Source organism: Cetorhinus maximus, chromosome 1 (genome assembly GCF_964194155.1).
Source record: "Cetorhinus maximus chromosome 1, sCetMax3.hap1.1, whole genome shotgun sequence".
Classification (NCBI taxonomy): Eukaryota; Metazoa; Chordata; class Chondrichthyes; order Lamniformes; family Cetorhinidae; genus Cetorhinus; species Cetorhinus maximus.
Genome location: NC_135879.1, coordinates 48,171,423 through 48,197,498, shown reverse-complemented (window position 1 = coordinate 48,197,498; position 26,076 = coordinate 48,171,423). Strand labels below are relative to the sequence as shown.

Below are 26,076 nucleotides of genomic sequence, written 5' to 3'. Positions count from 1 at the left end.
GAATCACCATAGATGGGAGAGCTGCAACAAGCAATCAAATGGGTGAAAAACATCAAAGCCTGCAGCCCGATGGTATTTCAAAGTTGGCAGACATTTGCTTAGATCAAGACTCCATGCACTACTCCTATAAATTTGGGAGGAAGAAGAGCTCTCACTCCCATCCCTCCCCCACCCAGATTATGGAATGTTACGATTATAACAATCCTGGAGAAGGGAAATAGATCATGTGTGAAAACTATCAAGGATTTTTAAAATTTTGTTTTTATTATTTTGTGGGATGAAGGTGTCACTGACAAGACCAGCATTTGTTGCCCAACCCTAATTGCCCTTGAACTGAATGGCTTGCTATGTCATTTCAGAGGGCAGCTAATAATCAACCACATTGCTCTAGGTCTGGAGTCACATGTAGGCCAGACCTGGTAAGATAACAGATTTCCTTCCCTAAAGGACCTTAGTGAACGGGATGTTTTTTTTTCATGACAGTCAATGATTTCTGAGAATAACCTTGTATTGCAGAATTTATTAACTGAATTTGAAATCCATCTGTTGCCATGGTGGGATTTGAACCCATCTCCCTAAAGCATTAGGCTGGGCCTTCTGAATTACTAGCTCAGTGACATTATCACCATGCCACCATCTCCCCAAATTTCCCTCTTGTCCACAGCAGGGAAAATCCAGATACGCATTCTCCTGAATAGACTACTTCCTGTTACTGAAGAAATCTCCCCAGAGTCGGGGCTGTATTTTACAGGCCATCTGTGGCCCAATTGAGGCCCTTAAGTGGGCAATTAATACACAATTAAGGGACTCACCCCACCACCACTCTGATTTAATGGGCAGTGGGAGAGGCCCACGGGCTGTGGCTGCTCAATAAAAGGTGGAGAATGCCTCCTTCCTGGGCCCCCTGTGCCAATCAGTGGCCCACCACAGTTTTGCCTCCCTTGTCCGCCCTCCTCCCCTACCCTGTCCAACATGCCCCCTCCCCCAACCCCCTAGCCAGAGCCTGCCAACCCATCCACTGGTAAGATCCCGGACTTAGCTGGGTTTGCGGGCATCTATGGTTCCTCTTCCTCCCAGGCCACCTGTAATACTGGCAGTGGCCACTGATCCAGTTGTAGCACAGAGCTGCTGGCCTCCAATTGGTCAGCAGCTTTGAGGCGAGACTTTCTCCTGGTGACAGACTGAAGTCTTGCCCCATGCTAATTAAAGGGCCCAGGAAATTAAAGTGAGCAAGCAGGCCAAGCGGAGGTGGACTCGTCTCCAGTATTTCCTTTAGAGTGGGGGAGCCTGCCTTCATCATATAATCTAACCGCTGTGTGACTTTGGACATTCCAAAGGAACTTCTAATATGGTCTTGTTGCCAGAGAAATCCAAAAAAAAATGTCAAGAGTGACACCAGGAACTCTACATTTCATTCATTAACCTGACCAAAGCATCTGACTTTAAATCGCAAGGCTCTGTGGATTGTTCTCCAATGATTGGGATGTCTAAGAAACTTTACCACAATCCTACGATTGCTTCATGGCATGACTTCAGCTGTCTTGAGTGTGAGATCTGAAACTGACACATTCAGAATCTCAACTCTGGTCAAACAAGGTTGTGTGATGGCCCCCATACTATTTAGAATTTACCTGACAGTGACTATTCACCTCATCAAAGATCAACTGCCCTCTCATGTCAGTGTTAACTACTACCTAGATGGAAAACTGTTTAACGTTGGTTGTCTTTGTGCCAAAACTAAACTGACCACCATGATCTACAGTGTGTGGATAACTGCAGTCTCATTGCCCACCCTAAACCTGATTTGCAAAGCACTCTCAATCTCTTCAATTCTGCATATAAGAAATTCAGCCTGTCCTTGAATGTTTCCAAAACAAAACTCATAGTTCAATCCACACCTGGTCAGCCAACTATTCCATCTCCCATATATGTTGGAGTGACTCTGGAATATGTTAAGCAGTTCCCATACCTCGGTAGTCACCTCTCTCGAAAGGCCACCATTGACGAGGAGATCCAACGTCGGATCATCCTTCTATGAACTATGACAGTGAGCATTTGACAACAAAGACCTAAACAACTCAGCAAAATTATTAGTGTACAAAGCAGTTGTCAACATATCTCACCTATACTGCAGCGAGACCTACACTGTATATCAATGATGTATAAGAATGCCAGAGAAATTCTATAGGGCAGATCAATTCTAGGAACCATCACAAGTACTGAGAAAGCTCTGCATTTTTGAGACCTTCACTTCAACTAAAGCGACAACTGAACTCCACAGCATCAGGTCTGCACTGAAATAGTGACTGAGTTAAATTCCATTTTTTTTAGTAATTAACTCTCTTTATCTTCAACTGTATCTAGTTTTTGTGCGTGATAGTGTAGGCAAGTCATGTGAGTGAAATGTCATACTTTTCTTAACCTCTGGAGCAAGATTTTGTGAGAAATAAACTAACAATCTACATTTTAAAAATACAAAAGCTTGCTGCTGGGTTATTTTAAACTGACTCGGTCACTCTGAGGGTAAGAAAATACTCATCCAAATACAAATAAATTTTATCATGGGCAATAAAAGATAAGATCTTAAAAATGTCGGTGGCATGCTATTTGGAAGCCTATCGCATGCCCCCAGTAATGCAGTCATGCAGGTTTCACAGACTAGGCTTATGTTCCCTTGAGTAAAGAATTTAAAGGGCGATCTAATTCAGGGGTTTAAACTTATTATAAGGTTTGGTAGGATAGATGGAGAGAAAATAATTAATCTGGAGGAGAGTTTGGAACAAATGGGCATAGCAAAATTAGAGCTAGGTCACTCAGAGATGAGGTCAGGAGCATTTTCTCAGTGCAGTGGAAATCTAGAACTCTCTGCTCCAAAATGTGTTGATGTTAAGTCAGTTGAAAATTTTGCAATCAAGTGATTGACTTCTGCTAGGTAAGAGTCTTGAAGGATCTGGAACAAAACTTGGTAAAATCAGCTATAATCTAATTGAATAGCAGAGAAGGCTCACGGGGCTGAAAAGCGTACTCCTGGTCCTAACCTATTCATGGCCTAACCAAACAATTCAAAGTTTCCTCAACAATAATTTTGTGAGCTGCTGCCAGTGATCTCTTCAGAAAACATTAATTGGGTCACACAACTGTTGATACAAATAGGCAGATTGTATATGAAATCATCATCGACCTAGACACCGGAACCTCAGCCCTGTTGACCCTGCAGAGTCCTCTTTACTAACATCTGCGGGCTAGTGCCAAAATTGGGAGAGCTGTTTCACAGTCCAGTCAAGCAACAGCCTGACATAGCCATACTCACGGAATCATACCCTACAAATAATGTCCCAGACACCACAATCACCATCCTGGGGCATGCCCTGTCCCACAGGCAGGACAGACCCAGCTGAGGTGGTGGCACAGTAGTATACAGTTGGGACAGAGTCCTCATCATTGATGCTGGACCACATGAAGTCTCATGGTATCAGGTCAAACATGGGCAAAGAAACCTCCTGCTGATTACCACATGCCGCTCTCCCTCCACTGATGAATCAGTGCTCCTCCCTGTTGAACACCACTTGGAGGAAGCACTGAGGGTGGCAAGCACGAAAATACACTCTGGGTACATTTGACTTCAACGTCTGTCACTAAGAGTGGCTCAGTAGCATCACCACAGACTGCACATAGATTTGAGACTGGGTCTGTGGCAGGTGGTGAGGGAACCAAGAAAAGGGAAAAACATACTTGACCTCATCCTCACCAACCTGCCTGCCGCAGATGCATCAGTCCATGACAGTATTGGTAGGAGTGACCACCGTACAGTCCTTGTAGAGACAAAGTCCTGTCTTCACATTGAGGATGCCCGCCATCGTGTTGTGTGGCACTATCGCCATGCAAAATGGGATAGATTTTGAACAGATCTAGCAACTCAAGACTGGGTGTCCATGAGGCAACCATCAGCAGCAGCAGAATTGTACTCGAACACAATCTATAACCTCATGGCCTGGCATATCACCCACTCTCATTACCATCAAGCCAGGGCATCAACCCTGGTTCAATGAAGAGTGCCGGAGGGCATGCCAGGAGCAGCACCAGGCATACCCAAAAATGAGGTGTCAACCTGGTGAAATTACAACACAGGACTACTTGCGTGCCAAACAGGCTAAGCAGCAAGTGATAGACAGAGCCAAGTGATTCCACAACGATGGATCAGATCTAAGCCCTGCAGTCCTGCCACAACTCACTGGAGGAAGAGGCTCCACAAATATCCCTATCCTCAATGATGGAGGAGCCCAGCACATCAGTGTGAAAGATAAGGCTGAAGCACTTGTAAGAATCTTCAGTTAGAAGTACTGACTGGATGATCCATCTCAGTCTAAGGAGGTCACCAGCATCACAGATGCCAGTCTTCAGCCAGTCTTCAGCCAATTTGATTCACTCCACTTCAGTCCAATGCTGAAGGCACTGGATACTGCAAAGTATCCTGATAATATTCCAGCAATAGTACTCAAGACTTGTGCTCCAGAACTTGCCACGCCCCTAGCCAAGCTGTTCCAGTACAGTTACAACACTGACATCTACTCAGCAATGTGGAACATTGCCCAGGTTTGTCCTGTACTCAAAAAGCAGGACAAATTCAAACCAGCCAATTACTGCCCCATCAGTCTACTCTCCATCATTAGTAAAGTAATGGAAGGGGTCATCAACAGTGCTATCAAGTGGCACTTGCTTAGCAATAACCTGCTCACTGATGCTCAGTTTGGGTTCCACCAGGATCACTCAGCTCCTGACCTCATTACAGCCTTGGTTCAAACATGAACAAAAGAGTTAAACTCCAGAGGTAAGGTGGGAGTGACTGCCCTTGACATCAAGGTCGCATTTGACCAGTGTGACATCAAGGAGCCCTAGCAAAACTGGAATCAATGGCAATCAGTGGGAAAATTCTCCGTTGGTTGGAGTCATACCTAGTACAAAAGAAGATGGTTCTGGTGTTTGGAGGTCAATCATCTCAGTTCCAGGACATCGCTGCAGGCCTTCCTCAGGGTAGTGTCCTCAGCCCAACCATCTTCAGCTGCTTCATCAATGACCTTCTTTCCATCATAAGGTCAGAAGTGGGGATGTTCGCTGATGATTGGTGCTAAACATTGCACATTTGTGATTCCTCAGATACTGAAGCAGTCCATGTCCAAATGCAGCAAGACCTGGACAATATCCAGGCTTGGGCTGACAAGTGGTAAGTAACATTCGTGCCACACAAGTGCCAGCCAATGACCATCTCCAACAGGAGAGCATCTAACCATCACCCCTTGATGTTCAATGGCATTACCATCATTGAATCCCCCACTATCAGCATCCTGGGAATTACCATTGACCAGAAATTGAACTGGACTAGCAACATAAATGCTGTGGCTACATGAGCAGGTCAGAGGCTAGGAATCCTTCGATGAGTAACTCATCTCCTGACTCACCAAAGCCTGTCCACCATCTACAAAACATAATTCAGGAGTGTGATGCAATACTCTCCATTTGCCCGGGTGAGTGCAGCTCCAACAACACTCAAGAAGCTTGACACCATCCAGGACAAAGCCCGCTTGATTGGCACCCCATCCACAAACATTCACTCCCTCCACCACTGACGCACAGTAGCAGCAGGATATACCATCTACAAGATGCACTGCAGGAACTCACCAAGGCTCCTTAGACAGCACCTCCAAGCCTACGACCACTACCATCTAAAAGGATAAGGGCAGCAGGCACATGGGAACACCAAGTTCCCCTCCAAACATTCCTTCACTGTTGCTGGGTTAAAATCCTGGAATTCCCTCCCTAACAGCACTGTGGGTGTGACTACACCACATGGACTGGAGCGATTCAAGAAGGCAGCTCACCACCACCTTCTCAAGGGCAACAAAGGTTGGGCAATAAATGCTGGCTTAGCCAGTGACATCCCATGAACGCATAAAAAAGAAATATGTGCTCCATCCATTTGAATTTGAAAGATGTAATAGTAGTGTTGCAATCAGTGAAAATTGATGCACCTAAAAATTGCATTACGTGAACCTTGAACATCAGCAAGCTAACAGCGGTGCTCTCCCAGGTTTTTAATGATTTAGCTATCCATTTTTCAGATGAGAAATGTTTTGGAGGCAGTTGAGAAATCACCCTCAGCTTTGTGAATTTATTTATTTTTGTGTGTTTGTTAACTGAACAAACTAGATCTTATTGGAAAACCTAAGCCCAAGAAACACTTTTGCAAGTAAGTAATCACACAATATGATATTGGAATCATATTTTGTTATCATTGTCATTCCCAGGTATTTTTTTCCAATTTATATTCTTTTGATGTTCTTTTTCATATTGTCTTTATGATATTGTTTGTAGTTTTCCATTTCACAGTACCAAAATTTCTATTTGCAACTTATGCTGAATCTTGAGTATCCCTCCCACTTATACTGTTGGTTGATTGGTACATTGGCTGTACTTTCATGTTGACTTTCCAATGTTATGATGTTCATGTTAAATAAACATGAACTTTGTGTCAGACTTTCTTTGTACCATCTTGTTTATTTTTAATCAGATGCTCAGAGAGTTAGGATGACCATGTATCTGACAAATAATGATATAGTTATTAATTAATTTAAAAATTAATTTAAAAAACCTTTTTCAGAGATAATTGTAGAATTGGTACCTGAATCAAACTGCCAAACTTAGTGCCAAATCAAGCGCAATCAAACCCTTGGGGTTAGATTCAAAGGAAGGTCAAGAAATTAAACCATGCGGCCTCCATTTTTCAAGGTGCTAACAGCCTTCCTAAGCCTCTAATATGGCAGGCAAGAAACTCATGCTCATTACTAGCCAGAAATGAATCACCTGTCATATTAGTGTGGCAAAAAAAATCACCTTTCCTTTTTCCCAGCGGCCTGATCTTCGAATCATCTACACCAACAAGCTGCCAAGGAATGCCTATTAGATGTCCACAGCTCTGTCTTGATAATACTGAGGCCTGTGCATTCCCCAATATCGGGTGTACTTTGGTGCTAAACAATCGTTTGGTTGATTCCCCTTCCTGCCGCACATTTAGGGATGCTGACATTCCTAGTCTGAAATCTCCCTGTGCTACAGTTACCAATCATCTGCCTTATGCACAGTTAAAAGTCAAAGCGGTGAGTAAGGTACTGGGTGACTTCAGTTATCCCAGGATTAGCTGCTTCTCAGGCATTGTGTGAACAGCGCAAACAGCTGCTAGTAAAGCTTGTCATGTGTGCATATACACAGAATAACCAAGAATTCTCATTTCACATTACAGTCTCTTTTCAAATGAGACTTTACTTAAAAGCATATTAACCAACAATGTAGAATATTTTACAGATCTTCGTGGAAGAGCTATGTGCTTTAGGACCTGGCCAGGTCTGTCTGTATTGTTGTTATCGAGCCACTCTTGGTGATGAACATTGAGGTCCCCCACCTAGGGTACATTCTGAACCCTTCCAAGTGGTTTTCAACATGGAGGAGCACGGATTCATCAGCTGAGGGGGGGCGTGGGGGTGAGGGTTTTCCTTGCTGATGTTTGACCTGACACCATGAGATTTCAGGGGGCCGTAGTCGATGTTGACGACTCCCACGGCTCTGTCCCTCTGACTGTATACTACTGTGCCACCACCTCTGCTGGGTCTGTCCTGCCAATGCCAATGGGACAGGACATACCCAGGGATGGTGATGGTGATGCCTGGGACATTATTGGTAAGGTATGTTTCAGTGAGGATGAGTATGTCACATTCTGGCTTGACTAGTTTGTGAGACAGCTCTCTCAATTTTGGCACAAGCCCCCAGATGTTAATAAGGAGGGCTTTGCAGGGTCGACAGGGCTGAGTTTGCTGCTGTTGTTTCCGGTGCCAAGTTTGATGCCGGGTGGTATGTCTGGTTTCATTCCTTTTTCGACTTAGCATCGGATTGATTTAACTGAGTGACTTGCTAGGCCACTTCAGAGGGCATCTAAGAGTCAACCACATTGCTGTGGGTCTGGAGTCACATATAGGCCATATCAGGTAAGGACGGCAGTTTTCCTTTCCTAAAGGACGTTAGTGAACCAGGTGGGTTTTTACAACAATTAACAATGGTTTTATGGTCATGATTAGACTTTTAATTCCAGATTTTTATTGAATTCAAATTCCACAATCTGCCATTCTGGGATTCGAACACAGGTCCCCAGAGCATTATCCTGGCTCTCTGGATACTCTTCCAGTGACAAAACAACTACGCCACTGCCTCCCCCTTCCATAATGTATGTATTGTATGTTCTGGCTTCAGTTTTACTTTTGCTTTTCCCAGCAGGGCAGACACATCTAGCTCTGAAGAAGAGTCATAAGGACTCAAAATGTTAACCCTGATTCTGTTTCCAAAGATGATGCTAGACCTGCTGAGTTTTTCCAGCATTTTCTACAAACATATCCAGTTCTCCACGCTTTCCAAAAATGTTACACTGTTCCTATGAGCCTAATCTTAATGAACAAGCCCACAATGTGTTTACCCAATCCCTTATGATGGATGGTGCCTTGTGCCTCATACAGCAAATAAGCTCAAGGACTTGTATCATTATAAGTACATGATATGGTATGCAGTGGTAGTTCCTTCTAAATGACAATGGTGGCAGCTAATATACATCTTTAAGAAAAGCCATGACATGATGGCTAGGATGAAAAAAGATTAAGTACAGGTGCAACATGAATTTAATGACCAATCTGGTGCCCCATCCACCAGCCAGAAAGCTAATAGCAACCCTGCTGCAACCATTTCTGAGAGTGCCGATAGGATTAATCCCAGTCAGGCACTTACCTATCACAAAATCACAGAATTGTTATGGCATAGAAGGAGGCCATTGGACCCATTGTGATGGCACTGGTTCTCCAAATGAGTATTATGATTTAATATCATTCTTCTACCTTTTCCACATAATCCTGCACATTGTTTCTATTTAAAACATCACCTGATGCCCTCTTGAATGCCTGGATCGAACCTACCTCCACCACACTTCCTCCACCATTTCCGGGCAGTGCATTCCAGATTCAAACCACTCATTATGTGAGAAAGTTTTTTCTCACATTGCATTTGCTTCTGTTGCAAACCACTTTAAATCTGTGCCCTCTCGTTCTGGATCCTTTTACAAGCGGGAACAGTTTCTCCCTATCTATTCTGTCCTGCCCCTTCATGATTTCGAACACCTCTATCAAATCTCCTCTTAGCCTTCACCTCTCCAAGAAGAACAGTCCCAAACTCTCCAATCTATCTTCATAACTGAAGTTTCTCATCCCTGGAACCTCTTCTGCACTCTCTCCAATGTGTCCACATCCATCCTATAATGATCCCATCCCAGAGCTGTACACGATACTCCAGCTGACGTCTAACTAGTGCCTTATAGAGGCTCAGCATAACCTCTTTACTCTTGTACTCTATGCCCCTATGAAGAAAGCCCAGGACACTATATGCTTTATTAACTGCTCTCTCCATCTCTACTGCCACCTTCAATGCCTTATGCACATATACACCCATGTCCCCTTGCTCCTGCAATCCCTTAAGAATTGTACCCTTTATTTTACACAGTCTCTCCATGTTCTTCCTACTAAAATTAATCACCTCACATTCCTCTGCATTGAACTTCATCTGCCACCTATCTGTCCACTCCACCAACTTGTCTATGTCCTTTTGAAGTTCTTTACTGTCCTCCTCACAATTTACAATGCTTCCAATTTTGGTATCATCCACAAACTTTGAAACTGTCCCCTGAACACCCAGATCTAGACATTAATTTATATCAGGAAAAGCAAGGGTCCTAATACCGACCCCGGGGGAACTCCACTACAAACCTTCTTCCAGCCCAAAAAATATCTATTCACCATTACTCTCTGTTTCCTATGTTTCAGCCAATTATGTATCCACGTTGCTACTGTCCCTTTTATTCCATGAGCTATAACTTTTCTCACAAGCCTGTTGTGTAGCATTGTATCAAATGTCTTTAGGAAGCCCAGGTACACCACATCAACAGCATTACCCTCATCTACCCTTTCTGTTGCCTCTTCAAAAAACTCTATCCAAGGGTGTAATGTTTACAATTCTCCAGTCCTCTGGCACCTCCCCTGAGTCTAGGGAAGACTGAAAGATTATGGCCAGTGCCCCTGCAATTTTCACTCTTACTTCCTTCAACATCCTTGGATGCATCTCATCCAGTCCTGGTGCCTTGTCAACTTTAAGTACTGACAGTTTATCCAACATTTCCTCCTTATCAATTTTGAAACCTTAGAGTAACAAGAGTTTCCTTGTCTGTTACTATGGCCTGGGTAGCACCTGCTTCCTTGGTAAAGACAGATGCAAAGTATTCATTTAACGCCTCAGTCATGCCCCCTGTTTCCATGTGTAAATCCCCTTTTTAGTCCCTAATCGGCCCTACCCCTCCTTTTACCACCCTCTTACTATTTATGTGCAGATCAAAGACTTTGGGATTTCCCTTTATGTTGGCTGCCAGTTTTTTCTCATAATCCCTCTTTGCTTCTCTTATTTGCTTCTTCCCCTCCCCTCTGAACCTTCTGTATTCTGCTTGGTTCTGAATTGTATTTTCTACCTGACACCTGTCATAAGCACACTTTTTGTTCTATATCTTAATTTCTATCTCATTTTTCATCCAGGGAGCTCTGGATTTGCTTGTCCTACCTTTCCCTTTTGAGGGAGTATACCTTGACTGTGCCTAAACCATTTCTTCTTTGAAGGGAGCCCATTGTTCAGCTACAGTTTTTCCCGCTAACCTTTGGTTCCAGTCTATCCGGCCCAGCTCCTTTCTTACCCTATTGAAGTAAGCTCTCCCCCAGTTAACTATTCTTACTCTGGTTTGCACTGGAGAGGATGCAGAGGAGATTCACAAGGATGTTGCCTGGGCTGGAGCGTTTCAGCTATGAAGAGAGACTGGATGGGCTAGCGTTGTTTTCCTTAGAGCAGAGAAGGCTGAGGGGGGACCTGATAGAGGTATACAAAATTATGAGGGGCCGAGATGGGGTAGATAGGAAGAAACTTTTCCCCTTAGTGGAGCTTTCAATAACCAGGGGGCATAGATTTAAGATAAGGGGCAGCAGGTTTAGAGGGGGTTTGAGTAAAAATATTTTCACCCAGAGGGTTGTTGGAATCTGGAACACACTCCCTGAGGGGGTGGTATAGGCAGGAACCCTCACAACCTTTAAGAAGTATTTAGATGAGCACTTGAAATGCCATAGCATACAGGACTATGGGCCAAGTGCTGGGAAATGGGATTAGAATAGATAGGTGCTTGATGGCTGGCACAGACACGATGGGCCAAAGGGCCTCTTTCTGCTGTATAACTCTATGACCCTATGACTCTATTGTCCTTTTTTATTGTCATCCTAAACTTTACGATACAATGATCATTTGTCTCCTAAATGTTCCTCCACTGAGACGTGACCTATTTTGCCCACCTCATTTCCTAGAACCAGGTCTAGCAGTGCCTCCTTGTTGGATGCTATGGACAATTCTGCTGAATACAATCTAGGAACTTTTGCCCCTCCCCGCCCTTTACACTATCACTATCCCAGTCTACATTCAGGTAATTAAAGTCCCCCTTTTTACTACTCTATAATGGTGTACCTCTCTGTAATTTTCCTGCAGATTTGTTCCTATACGTCCTTCTCACTAGTTGGCGGTCTGTAGACTACATCGAGCAATGTAACTGCACGCTTTTTGTTTCTTAGCTGTAGCCAAATTGATTCTGTCCTTGAATCCTCTGGGACATCCTCTTTCTCCAGCACTGCAATGCTCTCCTTAACCAATACTGCCACCCCTCCTCCCTTCCTGCCCCATCTTTCCTGAACACCACCTTGTACTTAGGAATATTTAACACCCAGTTCTGCCCTTCCTTCAGCCAGGTCTCTGTTATTGCCACAACATCATATTTCCACATGGTAATCTGCACCTGTAACTCCCCAATCTTATTTACTATACTCCGTGTATTCACATTATGCACAATAACCCTGAATTAGACTTCATGGCTTTCTCCCTTACTCCAACTCCACCTATTAACTTACTATTCTCTATTCTAGTGTTATCTGTCTCTCCCAGTATTTTGTGTACCCTGGTGTTCCTCTCTAATACTCCCTCCTGGTTCCCACACCCCTGCTGAGTTAGTTTAAAGCCCCCCCAATAGCACTAGCAAGCAGCTCAGTCCCAGCTTTGTTCAAGTGCAACCTGTCTGGCTTGTACAGGTGCCATCTTCCCCAGAGCCAGTCCCAGTGTCACAGGAATCTAACGCCCTCCCTCCTGCACCATCTTTCCAGCCATGTATTCATCTGCCTTATCCTCCTATTTCTGGACTCACTTGCACGTGGTACTGGGAGTAATCCGGAGATTACTACACTTGAGGTCCTGCTTGTTAATTTTTGACCTAACTCCCTAAATTATGATTGCAGGACCACAACCCCCTTCATACCTAAGTCATTGGTACCAATGTGGACCACGGCCTCTGGCTGATCACCTTCCCCCCAGAAGAATGTCCTGCAGCCACCCTGTGACATCCTTGACCCTGGCAACAGGGAGGCAACTTACTATCCTGGAGTCACGTCTACAGCTGCAGAAATGCCTGTCTGTTCCCCTAACCAATGAATTCTCTATCACTGTAGCTCTTCCTTTTTTCTCCTCCCCTCCTGTACAGCCGAGCTACTCATGATGCCACAAACTTGGCTCTGACTGCACTCCTCTGAGAAACCAGCACCCTCACCAGAATCCAAAATGGAAAACCGATTAGTGAGCAGGATCCCAGGGGACTCCTGCGTTACCTGCCTGGTTCTCTTGAGCTGCCTGGTGGTCAGCCTTTCCCTTTCTGCCTCAAGGCTCCTAGCCTGCTGTGTGACCACCTCTCTGATCATGCTATCTACGTCACTCTCAGCCTCACGGATGCGCCACAGTGACTCCAGCCGCTGCTCGAACTCCGAAACCCTGAGCTCGAGTCTCTGCAGCTGGCAGCACTTCTTGCATGTGTGGTCATCTAGGACACCAGCAGTGCCCACAACTTCCCACATATTACAGGACATGCATTCCACATGACCAAGCTGCCCTGACATGTCTTAACTTTACTTCCATTATGTTACCTTTAATTTTATTTGGTTTACTTGTATTACTTTATTTTGCTGGCCCTGACTTAAATTTACTCCCCTGTTCCTAGTGTTCCTTACTTAAATCCAAGTAGCTACTTCTTTAAAAATAATACGCATTTTAATTTACAGCTATTTAAAATCACTCCCCAACTGCAGTTTCTTACCAGCCAATGACCTTATGGTTTTCCTGTGATGTTACTCTTGGTTTTTTTTCTTCAAACCCAGCGTTCTAGAGTTGAAGCAGCTGTCTCCTGTGTGTTCTCCAACCAGGTTCGCTCTCTGCTTCTCTCCTAGGTCAATGGGGCCGCCCACCCTGCCATTCAATATGAATGATGAGGTAGTGCTGCCAGCAGAGTTCTCCATGGCACCTTGGGGCCCAAATAGGAGAGCCCCCCCACACCGTACCACATCCCCCACCAAACCCACACCCAGGCTGCTAGGGTTTACTTGGCAGCCTCATCATGTGACATATGTCACCCCTGAGATGGGGGCAGAATGAAGCCCTTAATGTAGCCATTAATTGGGCTATCCAACCCATGCCTTCCTGGCTGGTCTGGACTACAATCCTTCAAGGGTTCATCTCTCCTAGCAGTCTCCGGTGCTGAGATCAGTTGAGTCTGGACACACCCTGAAGCCGCCTCCTCCTTCTTGATGGTCACATCTACTATCCTTAACTCTCTCTGCCTGTGGAGTGGCCACATACAGGAATGTATAACCCAGGAAGCCCACATCCTCCCTGATGATCCATAGTGACACCAGAAATCCAGAGGTAGAGCTAAAGCAGCTGGAGATACTTACTACAAAAATGGTCCCGAAGACACAAAGTGTCTTGAAGTTCCCATTTAGTGCTGGATTTGGAAGTAACATGCCTCAGATAGTCATCCATGATCTAAAAATCTGCTCTGTGGCATAAAGGAGTCCGAGCAAAACTGGAATCAATGGGAATCAGGGGGAAAACTCTCCACTGGCTGGAGTCATGCCTAACACAAAGGAAGATAGTTGTGCTTGTTGGAGGTCAGTCACCTCAGCTCTAGGAAATCACTGTAGGAGTTCCTCAGGGTAGTGTCCTTGGCCCAACCATCCTCAGCTGCTTCATCAATGTCCTTTCTTCCATCATAAGGTCAGAAGTGGGGATGTTGGGTGGTGATTGCACAATGTTCAGCATCATTCGCAACTCCTCAGATATTTGAAGCAGCCCATGTCCAAATGCAGCAAGACCTGGACAATATTCAGACTTGGGCTGACAAGTAACATTCGCACCACACAAATGCCAGCCAATGACCATCTCCAACAAGAGAGAATCTAACCATCACCCCTTGACATTCAATGGCATTACCATTGCTGAATCCTCCACTATCAACATCCTGGGGCTTACCATTGACCAGAAACTGAACTGAACTAGCCATATAAATGCTGTGGCTGCAAGAGCAGGTCAGAGGCTAGGAATCCTGCAGTGAGTGACTCACCTCCTGATTCCCCAAAGCCTGTCCGCCATCTACAAGTCACAAGTCAGGAGTGTGATGGAATACACTCCCCTTGACTGGATGAGTGCCGCTCCAACAACACTCCAGAAGCTTGACACCATCCAGGACAAAGCAGCCCGCTTGATTGGCACCACATCCACAAACATTCACCCCCTCCACCACCGAAGCACAGTGGCAGCGTGTACCATCTACAAGATGCACTGCAGAAACTCACCAAGGCTCCTTAAACAGCACCTTCCAAACCCATGAAACCACTACCATCTAGAAATGCAATGGCAGCAGGTACATGGGAACACCACCACCTATAAATTCCCCTCCAAGTCACTCACCATCCTGAGCTGGGTCAAAATCCTGGAACTTGCTTCCTAACAGCATTGTGGGTGTACTTACACCACATGAGCTGCAGCAGTTCAAGAAGGCAGCTCACCTCCACCTTCTCAAGGGCAATTAGGGATGGGCAAAAATGCGGGCCCAGCCAGTGAAGCTCACATCCCATGAATGAATAAAAAATTTTAAAAACTCCCTCTTTTATTACCTAGTAATTTTAATTAATGCCTCTAGACCTGCTTTGTGGTCAGTTAAAAGAGTTGGGGGATGAGGGGTAAGTGAGATGTGAGGAGGAGGATTTGTTATGATGATACTGTCATCTTCAATGGTTTCAGCCCTGTTGCTAGGAATGGCGTTCCAATAATGTCCAGCACTGGCTGCTCCATGGAGACTTGAACACGCAGGCACCCTGTACCACTCCTGTAATTTCCTGCTGCCTTTGGGTGTGTGCTGCCTTGTTCTGCAATGGAGAGGAAAGTGTGTCATGAAAACTGTTTGTATGATGTGGCTGTCATAATGAATAGCTGGCAGTGTGTGCGAGCTGTGAAATGAAATTGAGAGACTTGCAGCAGTGCTGATGTGAGGGTGCTGTGTTGTTTATGAATGTTAGGTATGAGTCCTAATTGATAGAGATTGTTGCTAGGTGAGTAATAGCTTTGTGCTGAATTAAGCAGTGCCTGAGGCCAGTGGTGCAATTGGTAGAATATGGCATTTAAAGATACTTTCACTGACCTTAACTACTCATGTGAGGTCATTGAGCTTCTTGCAGCACTGCATCCATATTAGCTTGAGAAGTCAATACCAGAAGTCTATATTTGACTGTGTGTCTGGATGATCTCCTAGTTTCCCGCAGATATAGCACTTTCTCCTCCATTCCACATCCTCCAGCAAGACCTCTGATGTATTGCAGAAAACCTTGGAGCTCATTCTCCCACATTGTCCCATTTTCTTTTTCTTCCTGAGTCCGGTTGAGTTCCTGCATGACTCCCAGTACCTCCGCCACAAAGCATGTCCACTTTAAGGGGATCAAAAGGATGCTGGAAATCTGAAATTAAAACAGAAAATGCTGGAAATACTCAGCAGGTCTGGCAACATCTGTGGCGGGAGAACCAGAATTCATTGTTTTGACGAGGGATCATCAATCTGAAACGCTAACTCTGTTTCTCCACAGAGGCTGTCTGATCAGTTGACTATTTCCAGCATTTTCTGTTTTTATTGCCCTTTAAGAGGTATAGGCTAGCTTTAAATAACACAGGTTAGCTTTAAGCAACACCACCTAGCTTTAAGAAGTGCCAGGAAGTTATGATTTTGGGCCCCCTGCTGATATGAGGAGCCAATGAACAATGCATTTAGCATAGACTGCACACAAAATCAGCTGCATTTCAAACAAAGATCATGTGTTAATTGTACACATTTTTATATGTTCATAGGATGTGGCCATCACTGGCAAGGCCAGGATTTATTGCCCATCCCCGATTGCTCTTGAGAAACTGGTGGTGAGCCAATCCTTGCACCTATTTTCAGGGGTTATCCAATTTAACCCTCCTTCCATGCTCGCTCTCCTGTTCTAACCACCAATTCCCCACCCACAATTTAACTCTCCTTCCATGCTCTCTTTCCTGTCCTAACCACCAATTTCCCATCCATGAGACCAGACAGACCACTGGCATTGACTTCAGTACCAAAAACAATAGCAGCATACCCAGCCCTGTCGACCCTGCAAATTCCTTCTCACTAACATCTGGGAAGTACCAAATTGGGAGAACTATCCTACAGACTAGCCAAGCAACAGCCTGACATAATCATCCTTACGGAATTAAACCTCATAGCCAATGCCCAAGACACCACCATTATCATCCCTGAGTATGCCCTGTTGCACCAGAGGTGGAGACACAGTGGTATGCAGTCAAAAAGGAGTAGCCCTGGGAGCTATTGACTCTGATCTGGTCTGACTCTGATTGACTCTGATGTCTCATGGCAAGAGGTCAAACATGGGCAAGAAAGCTTCCTGTTCATTACCACCTACCAACCTCCCTCAGTTGATGAATTAGCACTCCTTCATGTTGAACACCACTTGGAAGAAGCATTGAGGGTTGCAAGGGCTCAAAATGTATTCTGGTTGGGGGAAATTTCAGCATCCATCACCAGGTGTGGCTCGGCAGCACTAGAGTGGTTCAAGTTGGTTGAGTGCTAACAGATATATTTGCCTGGCTGAACCCACAGCAGATGATGAGAAAACAAACGAGGGAAAACCTACTTCATCTCGTCCACACCTGTTGCAGATGTATCTGTCCATGACAATATCGGTAGGAGTGACCACCACATAGTCCTTGTGGAAATAAGACCCGCATTCACATTGAAGATACCCTCCATCCTGTTGTGTGGCACTACCACTATGGTAAATGGGATAGATTCAGAACAGATCTACCAGCTGAAAACTGGGCATTCGTCAAGCACTGTGAGCCATCAGCTGCAGCAGAACTGTATTTAACCACAATCTGTAACCTTGTGGCATGGCATGTCTCCTGCTTTACCATTAGCATCAAACCAGGGGACCAATGCTGGTTCAAAGCCAAATGTAGGTGGGAATGCCAACCAGACCTAAAAATAAAGTGCCAAGCTGGTGAAACTACAACACAGGACTACATGCATACTAAAAAACAGAAGCAGGGATCTATAGAGGAAGGGAGGAAGAGCAATAGTAATAGGGGATTCTATAGTCAGGGGAACAGATAGGCGCTACTGTGGCTGTTAACCTGACTCCAGGATGGTATGTTGCCTACCTGGTGCCAGGGTCCAGGATGTCACTGAACGGCTGCAGGACATCCTAAAGGGGGAGGGTGATAAGGCAGAGGTCATGGTACATGTTGGTACCAATGACATAGGTAGAAAGAGGGATGAGGTCTTGCATCAAGAATTCAGGGAGTTAGGCAGTAGACTAAAAAGCAAGACCTCTCGGGTTGTAATCTCTGGATTACTCCCTGCGCAACATACTAGCGAGCTCAGAAATAGGAGAATAGCACAGATGAATATGTGGCTTAAGAGTTGGTGCAGGAGGGAGGGTTTTAGATTCCTGGATCACTGGGATCATTTCTGGGGAAGGTTGGACCTGTACAAGCGGGACGGTCTACATCTGAACCAGAGCGGGACTAACATCCATGCTATTGCTGTTGGGAGGAGTTTAAACTAATATGGCAGGGGGAGGGGACACAGAATGTTAGCAGAATAGGGACACATCATAATATAGTAAAACAATCTAGTCAGAGGGTGTACAGCTGCAATAAGCTTCAAGGGAGTAAGGCAAGGCTGGATGGCCTCGACTTTAATGCCAGGAGTATTACAGGTAAAACGGATAGGTTAAGGGTGAGGATTGACATGTGGAATTGTGATATAGTAGCCATCACTGAGACGTGGTTGAGGGAAGGGCAGGATTGGCAGCTCAACATTCCGGGATATAGAATCTTTAGGCGAGACAGGGGAGGGGGTAAAAGAGGAGGAGGTGTTGCATTATTAGTTAAGGAGTCTGTTACTGCAGTAAGGAGAGATGATATCTTGGAGGGGGCATCGAAAGAAGTTTTGTGGGTAGAGCTTAGGAATAAAAAAGGGGCAACCACATTATTAGGTGTTTATTATAGACCCCCAGATAGTCAGCGGGAAATTGAGGAGCAAATATGTGCACAATTTGTGGAGGTGTGTAAAAACAATAACAATAGGGTAATTATATTAGGTGATTTCAACTTTCCCAACATTAATTGGGATAGACATATTGTTAAGGGCTTGAATGGAGTGCATTTCTTGAAATGTGTACGGGAGAACTTTTTAGGTCAATATGCAAAGGGTCCAACAAGAGACGGTGCAGTACTGGACCTAATTCTGGGGAATGAAGCCAGACAGATGGCTGAGGTGGTGGTGGGAGAGCATTTTAGTGATAGCAACTACAACATGATACAGTTTAAGTATGTATTTGGAGAAAGAAATCAACAAGTTGCAAAAAAATGGTTAGGATTGGGGGAGAGTGGATTTTAGTGAAATATGGCAGGATCTGGCCAAGGTAGACTGGGAACAGTTACTTGTGGGGAAATCAACAAAGGAACAGTGAGGGGTGTTCAAAAAGGAAATGGGGAGGGTATAGGCTCAACATGTTCCCTCTAGGGTGATAGGAAGGAGTAACAAACCCAGAGAACCATGGATGACCAGAGATATTCAGGTTACGATGAGAAGGAAAAGAGAGGCTTTTAGCAGGTACAAGGGAAGCAAATCAGCAGAGGTATTAGTGGAGTACAGACAGTGCAGGGTGGATCTTAAGAAAGCAATTAGGAGAGCAAAGAGGGGATATGAGAAAACTCTGGCTGGTAAAGGTAGGGAAAATCCCAAGATATTCTATAAGTATATCAATGGGAAGAGGATAAGGAGGGAAAGAGTAGGGCCCATAAGGGACCAAGGGGGCAATCTATGGGTGGAGCCAGAGGACATCGCTAGAGTGTTGAATGAATACTTCACATCCGTCTTCACCCAAGAGAATGAGGATGAAGGTATCGAACTTGGGGAGAGAGACTGCGAGGTTCTTAAGCAAATTGATATAGGGAGTGAGAAGGTATTGGCAGGCTTAAAAGTGGACAAATCTCCAGGTCCGAATGATTTGTGTCCCAGACTGCTGAGGGAGGCAAGGGAGGAGATCGCAGGGGCTCTTACCCAAATTTTGAATTCCTTTCTGGCCACGGGGAAGATGCCAGAGGACTGGAGAACAGCTAACGTGGTTCCACTATTTAAGAAGGGTTGTAGAGATAAGCCAGGGAACTACAGGCTAGTGAGTCTCACGTCAGTGGTAGGGAAACTATTGGAGAAATTTCTGAAGGAGAGTATCTATCTCCACTTGGAGAGGCAAGGTTTGATCAGGGATAGTCAGCATGCCTTTGTCAGAGGGAGGTCATGCCTAACAAGTTTGATTGAATTTTTTGAGGAGGTGACCAGGTGTGTAGATGAGGGTAGTGCAGTTAATGTAGTTTATATGGATTTCAGCAAAGCCTTTAGCAAGGTCCCACATGGGAGATTTATAAAGAAGGCAAATGCACATGGGATACAGGGTAATTTGATAAGGTGGATTCAAAATTGGCTTAGCTGTAGGAGACAGACGGTGATGACAGGAGGCTGCTTTAGTGACTGGAAGCCAGTGTCCAGTGGCGTACCACAGGGATCTGTGCTGGGCCCCCTATTATTTGTCATTTATGTAAACAACATAGATGACTATGTGGGTGGTAGGATTGGTAATTTTGCGGATGACACAAAGATTGACCGGGTGGTTAACAGTGAGGTTGAGTGTCTTGGGCTACAGGAAGATATCGACGAGATAGTCAAATGGGCAGATAAGTGGCAGATGGAGTTTAACTCTGAAAAGTGTGAGGTGATACACTTTGGAAGGAGTAATTTGACAAGGAAGTATTCAATGAATGGCATGGCACTAGGAAGGTCTGAGGAACAAAGGGACCTTGGTGTGTGTGTCCATAGATCTTTGAAGGCGGAAGGGCATGTTAGTAAGGTGGTGAAAAAGGCATATGGGGCACTTGCCTTTATTAATTGAGGCATAGATTACAAAAGTAGGGAGGTCATGTTGGAGTTGTATAGAACCTTGGTGAGGCCACAGCTGGAGTACTGTGTGCAGTTCCGGTCGCCACATTATAGGAAGGATGTGATTGCACTGGAGGGGGTGCAGAGGAGATTCACCAGGTTATTGCCTGGGATGAAGTTTTTAAGTTATGAAGAGAGGTTGGATAGACTTGAGTTGTTTTCGTTGGAGCAGAGAAGACTGAGGGGTGACCTGATCGAGGTGTACAAGATTATGAGGGGCATGGACAGGGTGGATAGGGAGCAGCTGTTCCCCTTAGTTGAAGGGTCAGTCACAAGGGGGCATAACTTCAAGGTGAGGGGCAGGAGGTTTAGGAGGAATGTGAGGAAAAACTTTTTTACCCAGAGAGTGGTGACGGTCTGGAATGCGCTGCCTGGGAGGGTGGTGGAGGCGGGTTGCCTCACATCCTTTAAATGTACCTGGATGAGCACTTGGCACGTCATAACATTCAAGGCTATGGGCCAAGTGCTGGTAAATGGGATTAGGTAGGTAGGTCAGGTGTTTCTCACGTGTCGGTGCAGACTTGATGGGCCGAAGGGCCTCTTCTGCACTGTGTGATTCTGTGATTAACAGTCTAATGGGAATCTTTTCAGATACCTTCTGGAAGTCTATTAAGCATCTTTTGTTGATTCAAAAACAGTGCTTATATCATTGGTCAAATGCTAAGTGAAATTTTTAATCACAAACCGCTGGTGTGTCTATGATCTCATCTTTATCCTGTCTTCTTCTCAGTGAGAACAGTTGAGCTGTGGTAATGGCCTGAAATCTGGCTGGTTGTAATGAGTAAAATTTTATTATTTATTTTAATGCAACAACAAAACTTATCTCTTCATTCTATCTGACCATTTTTCTTTTTTTAAAACCTTTTCCAAATGAATTAATTTAAGAGATATATTCTGACATTCCCTTCGCCATCTATGCTGCCATTTGTACTGCAGGAGCGCTGAGCACAGAAATTATGTTGAGTACTTGAATCCAGCCTTCAGGGGTTGGCGCAAGAGACACTGGAGCAGAACTGGATGAGGGGCCTTTGCAAGTTCTCCCTGAGTCCTGCGGGTGCTCCATTATTAAAATACGAAATTTATAATTTTCAAACCTTTTTACACCAGCAGTGCTGCCTCTTTCACCTATGCAACAGGTCCTAGTCAGATTACTCTAACATCCCTATTTCTCCTATGTCAATGACCCTGGGATTCAAAATGTATCTGGCATCGGTGAAATGGCCATTTATGCCCACCCACCTCACTTTTGCCAGTGTACTGTCCCAGATATAATAAAGGGTAAAACACTTTTTTTTTGACTTGATTGTGCAGTTGCAGAACACTGCACACAGAATTATTAATGATTGAAACAAGAGCTTAACAAGCACTTTTAGAGGGATATGATTTCTCATACCAACATGAAGCCAGTACAAATTCAACAGGCCAAATGGCCTCCTTCTGTGCTGTACTATTCAATGATTTTCTGATAAACATTTTCACCTGTTAGCACTATCAATCAATAATACAGCAATCATTTTCTTAAATATACTTTTTTGATAAATTTGTGAAACAGAGGAAGGCATGACCATTGGATTTTTTAATATTTTTATCTTGTATTTATGACTAAATTTCAATTCTTTTGAATGAAAGGGAATAATATTTTACAGAATTTACTTGAACCTGATCAGGTCACTAAAGAACACTCCAAAGGGCAGAAAAGCTGAAAGCACATGTTTGTACAATGGCAGTATTTTGCAACTAAAGGTCATCTAGACTGGTTGTAGTGTTGATCAAATATCTGTTTTTTAAAATTCATTTATGGGATGTGGGCATCGCTGGCTAGGCCAGGATTTATTGCCCATCCCTAACTGCCCTTGAGAATGTGGTGATGAGCTGCCTTCTTGAACCGCTGCAGTCCATGTGGTGTAGGTACATCTACAGTGCTGTTAGGGAGGGAGTTCCAGGATTATGACCCAGTGACAGTGAAGGAACTGTGAAGTGACAGCGATATATTTCCAAGTCAGGATGGTGAGTGGCTTGGAGGGGAACTTGCAGGTTGTGGTGTTCCCATGTGTCTGCTGCCCTTGTCTTCTAAACGGTAGCGGTCGTGGGTTTGGAAGGTGCTATCTATGGAGCCTTGGTGAGTTCCTGTGCAAAGTCCTGAACAGCACAATTACAGAGTTATGAGGTCACATAAAAAAGTACAACAATCTCCTTTCTTAAAGCACTTCTCATAAAATAAAATATCCTAGAGCAGTTTTTGTTGTGGTGGAGGAAGATACTGAGCAAGGGAAAAAAGCAAAAAATTCAAGGATATAGGCTCAATAAGTAGTCAAGGAGAGGCCCTTTAAGATGTTCTTGCAACCAGAGAACAAGGAATCATGGCAAAGTGGTTTTGGTAGTTACAGAATAATAAATATCGTCACTTACCAAACAAGTGGTATCTGCTTCCACTCCACATCCATTCATAAATAAGTAGCAAGAAGGTGGAAAATCCCAAACAGACTTTTGTCTCAGTTGCTTTGCATTGTTTTCCTTTACTCGTGTCCAATGATCTCCTGCTTTCAAATATTTAACAACTGCAAGATGTGGGAAATCAATAGAGGTGAACATGGAGCATAATGCAGAACCACTCGGGAAGGGCTCTAATTCTGACGAGTGTTGTTTCTGAGCTATTTTGCATTTCCCTCCTTACTCACCTCCATTGATCTTATTCTTGTTACTGCTATCGAACACAAGAACACAAGAAATAGGAACAGCAGTAGACCATATGGCCCATTGAGCCTGCTCTGCCATTCAATACGATCTTGGCTGCCTTGAGCTTCAAGTCCATTTATCCGCCTGCTCCCAGATTCCTTAGTTCCCTGTGAGACTAGAAATCTGTCCATTGCAGCCTTAAAGTATTCAAGATGGAGCATCCACAACCCTGCTTCTCTACCAATACTAGATCTAAGATAGCTTTATCCCTAGTCAGTTCCACAATATATTGCTCCAAGAAACTGTCACAAAAACATTCTACAACGCATCTTCTAGGCCACTCTTGTCAATTTGATTGTCCAAGTCTATATGAAGATTAAATTCCCCCACAATTATTACATTGTCTTTGTTACAAGCTCCAATAATTTCTTGTTTAATGCTCTGCCCAACAGATAACTACTGTTAAGGGGCCAAAACTACTCCAACGAGTGTTTTCTGACTTTCTATTCTTAATTTCCACCCATACTGATTCTACTCCATGATCTTCTAAGACCAGATCCTTTCTCACTATTGTCCTTAAGTCCTCCTTTACAATCAGGTGACCCCTCCTCCTTTGCCATTCTGTCTGTCTTTCCAAAATATCGTGTACCCTGGAATATTTATTTCCCATCCTTGATGTTATGTTCTACAGTTGGGTCACATTGCTTGCGAACACGGTTGCACACCTGTGTAACAGCTGGTGAGTTGGCAACTGCAGACTTAGAGACCAGTATAAGATGAAGCACATGCTGTTTATTTACACAGAAATACAGAGCACTAAAATGTGCGCTTCTCTAACCAGACCCTACTTTAAACTACTGTTTAACATTGTAGCCCGTGCTAAACAGCAATTGGGTCATACAGTCACTTGGTCAATCTGCTCACATTCTCTCAAAGGTGTACTGCACCCAAAGTTACCACACTTGATCACTTTGTCTCTGTAATGGTGATTAAATCTAAATCATTTACCTCTATTTGCTCCGCCAGCTTGTCTATCTTATTGCAGATACTTTGCACATTCAAATAAAGAACCTTTAATTTCAATTTTTTACTTCTATTCCCTGCAATACCCTTATTTGCCGATGTCCAAATTTTATTAAACTTTCTGTCCCTTCCTTACCCACTCTGCTACACTCTTCTGATGCCTCAACCTCTCTATTTGGATTTCTAAATCCTCCTTCAGCTGAACCCCTACCAGTCCACACCCCCCATTAATTTGAAGCCCTGTCCACTGCTCTACTTATACACTGGCCCCAACCTGGTTCAAGTGAAGCCCATCCCAACAGAATAGCTCACTCTAGCTTGAGTACTAATGCCTGTCCCATGAATCAAATCCCCTTCTTCCCACATCACTCTTTGAGCCACATGTTTATTTATTTAATCTGTTTAACCCTATGCCAATTTGTGCATGGCTCAGGTGACAATCCAGCGATGATTACCTTTGATGTTCTACATTTTAATTTGGTCCCTAGCTCCTCAAATTCTCTTAGGTAGAACAAGGAATGATGTTCTTCTATGTTCTGCTTCCCATGTGAGCCACAACACCTGGATCACCCTCCTCCCACTCCAAGTTCCTCTCCAGCCAAGAGGGATGTCCCTAACCTTGGCACAGGGCAGGCAACACAACCTTCGGAGCTCCTGGTCACGGCTGCAGAGAACAGTATCTATTCCCCTAACTATACTATCTCCTAGCACTACCACATTCCTCTTCGGTCCACCCACCTGAATGGCATCCTTCTCCATTGGTCAATCCGCTCATCCACGTTATAGTCCTTCTCCTCATCTACACAGGTAGCAAGCACCATGTTCCTATTGGACAAAGTCAGAGGCTGAGACTCCTCCATCCCTGACTCCCTTGACTCACAGTCACACCCTCCTGTCCCTGACCATTGACCAACTCTAAAGTTCTTCTTAACCTAAGGGGTGTGCCTGCCTCCTAGAACAAAGTGTCCAGGCAACTCCCCCCCATCCCTGATGCCCTGCAATGTCCGCAACTTAGGCTCCAGTTCAGCAACTCGGAGCTGAAGTTGCCTAAGCTGCAGACACTTCCTGCAGATTTGGTTGTCTGGAATTGCAGTGAATTCCACAGATTCCCACATGCTGTACATCACCACCAGCTCTTCCATTTCTGTCCAACCTTATTCATTTATCAATTAGTTAATAATTTACATAGTTAAGGTTATAGAAAATTGCACTCACTTAGCTTGAAGACAAGGAAGGAAACTCACCAACCACTGGAGGCTGAATAAAAGAAGAAAAGGAGATCCTCTTTGCCCCTCTGCACCAAATTACCACCTGAACGACATTCCCAGCTACTCACTCAATCTACATTTCACTCACTCATAGTCTAATGTCCACATGCCCTTCTCTCCATGTAGGTTCTGTTTATATATAGAGTCTCTGATGGCTCACTAGCTAGCTCAGCATTCTGCTACAGTAATTACCACCCATTTCAGTTGATTGACAGATAACTGCCCCTTCAGGCAGCTCTCTGTTTAATTAGGCTATTAAAATAACATTGTTTGAAAGTAAGGACTTAACTCTTAAGCTAAATTTAAACTTAAGAAAAGCTTAACAGAACTTAGCACCTGAACCAAATTTCCAATTCTTCACTCAATCTGTGTCTCTCTCAGGCATAGCATTGTGTCCGCGCACCCCTTTCTGAGCTTATTAAGAAGTGTTGATATTAGTCAGTCTATACTGATGTCCTGTTCCCAATAATAACTTGGAGACATGTTTGGAGTGATAGAGTCCAATATCACATGGGAAACACAGAAGTAAACCCAGCATGC

At 44.4% G+C, this 26,076-nt stretch overlaps 1 protein-coding gene across 1 annotated transcript in view; it reads right to left on the bottom strand.

Annotated features, from left to right (window-relative positions):
• Positions 1-25,089, bottom strand: part of LOC144667575 (bile acid-sensitive ion channel-like) — a 219,765-nt gene extending 194,676 nt beyond the window's left edge. The window contains exons 1-2 of the mRNA XM_078532673.1: positions 25,007-25,089; positions 23,248-23,273 (exon numbers count right to left, since the gene is read on the bottom strand). Coding sequence (XP_078388799.1) covers positions 23,248-23,273; positions 25,007-25,089 — 109 coding nt within the window. The remainder of the gene's footprint in view (positions 1-23,247; positions 23,274-25,006) is intronic.
• Between the last annotated feature and the right edge of the window lie 987 nt (positions 25,090-26,076).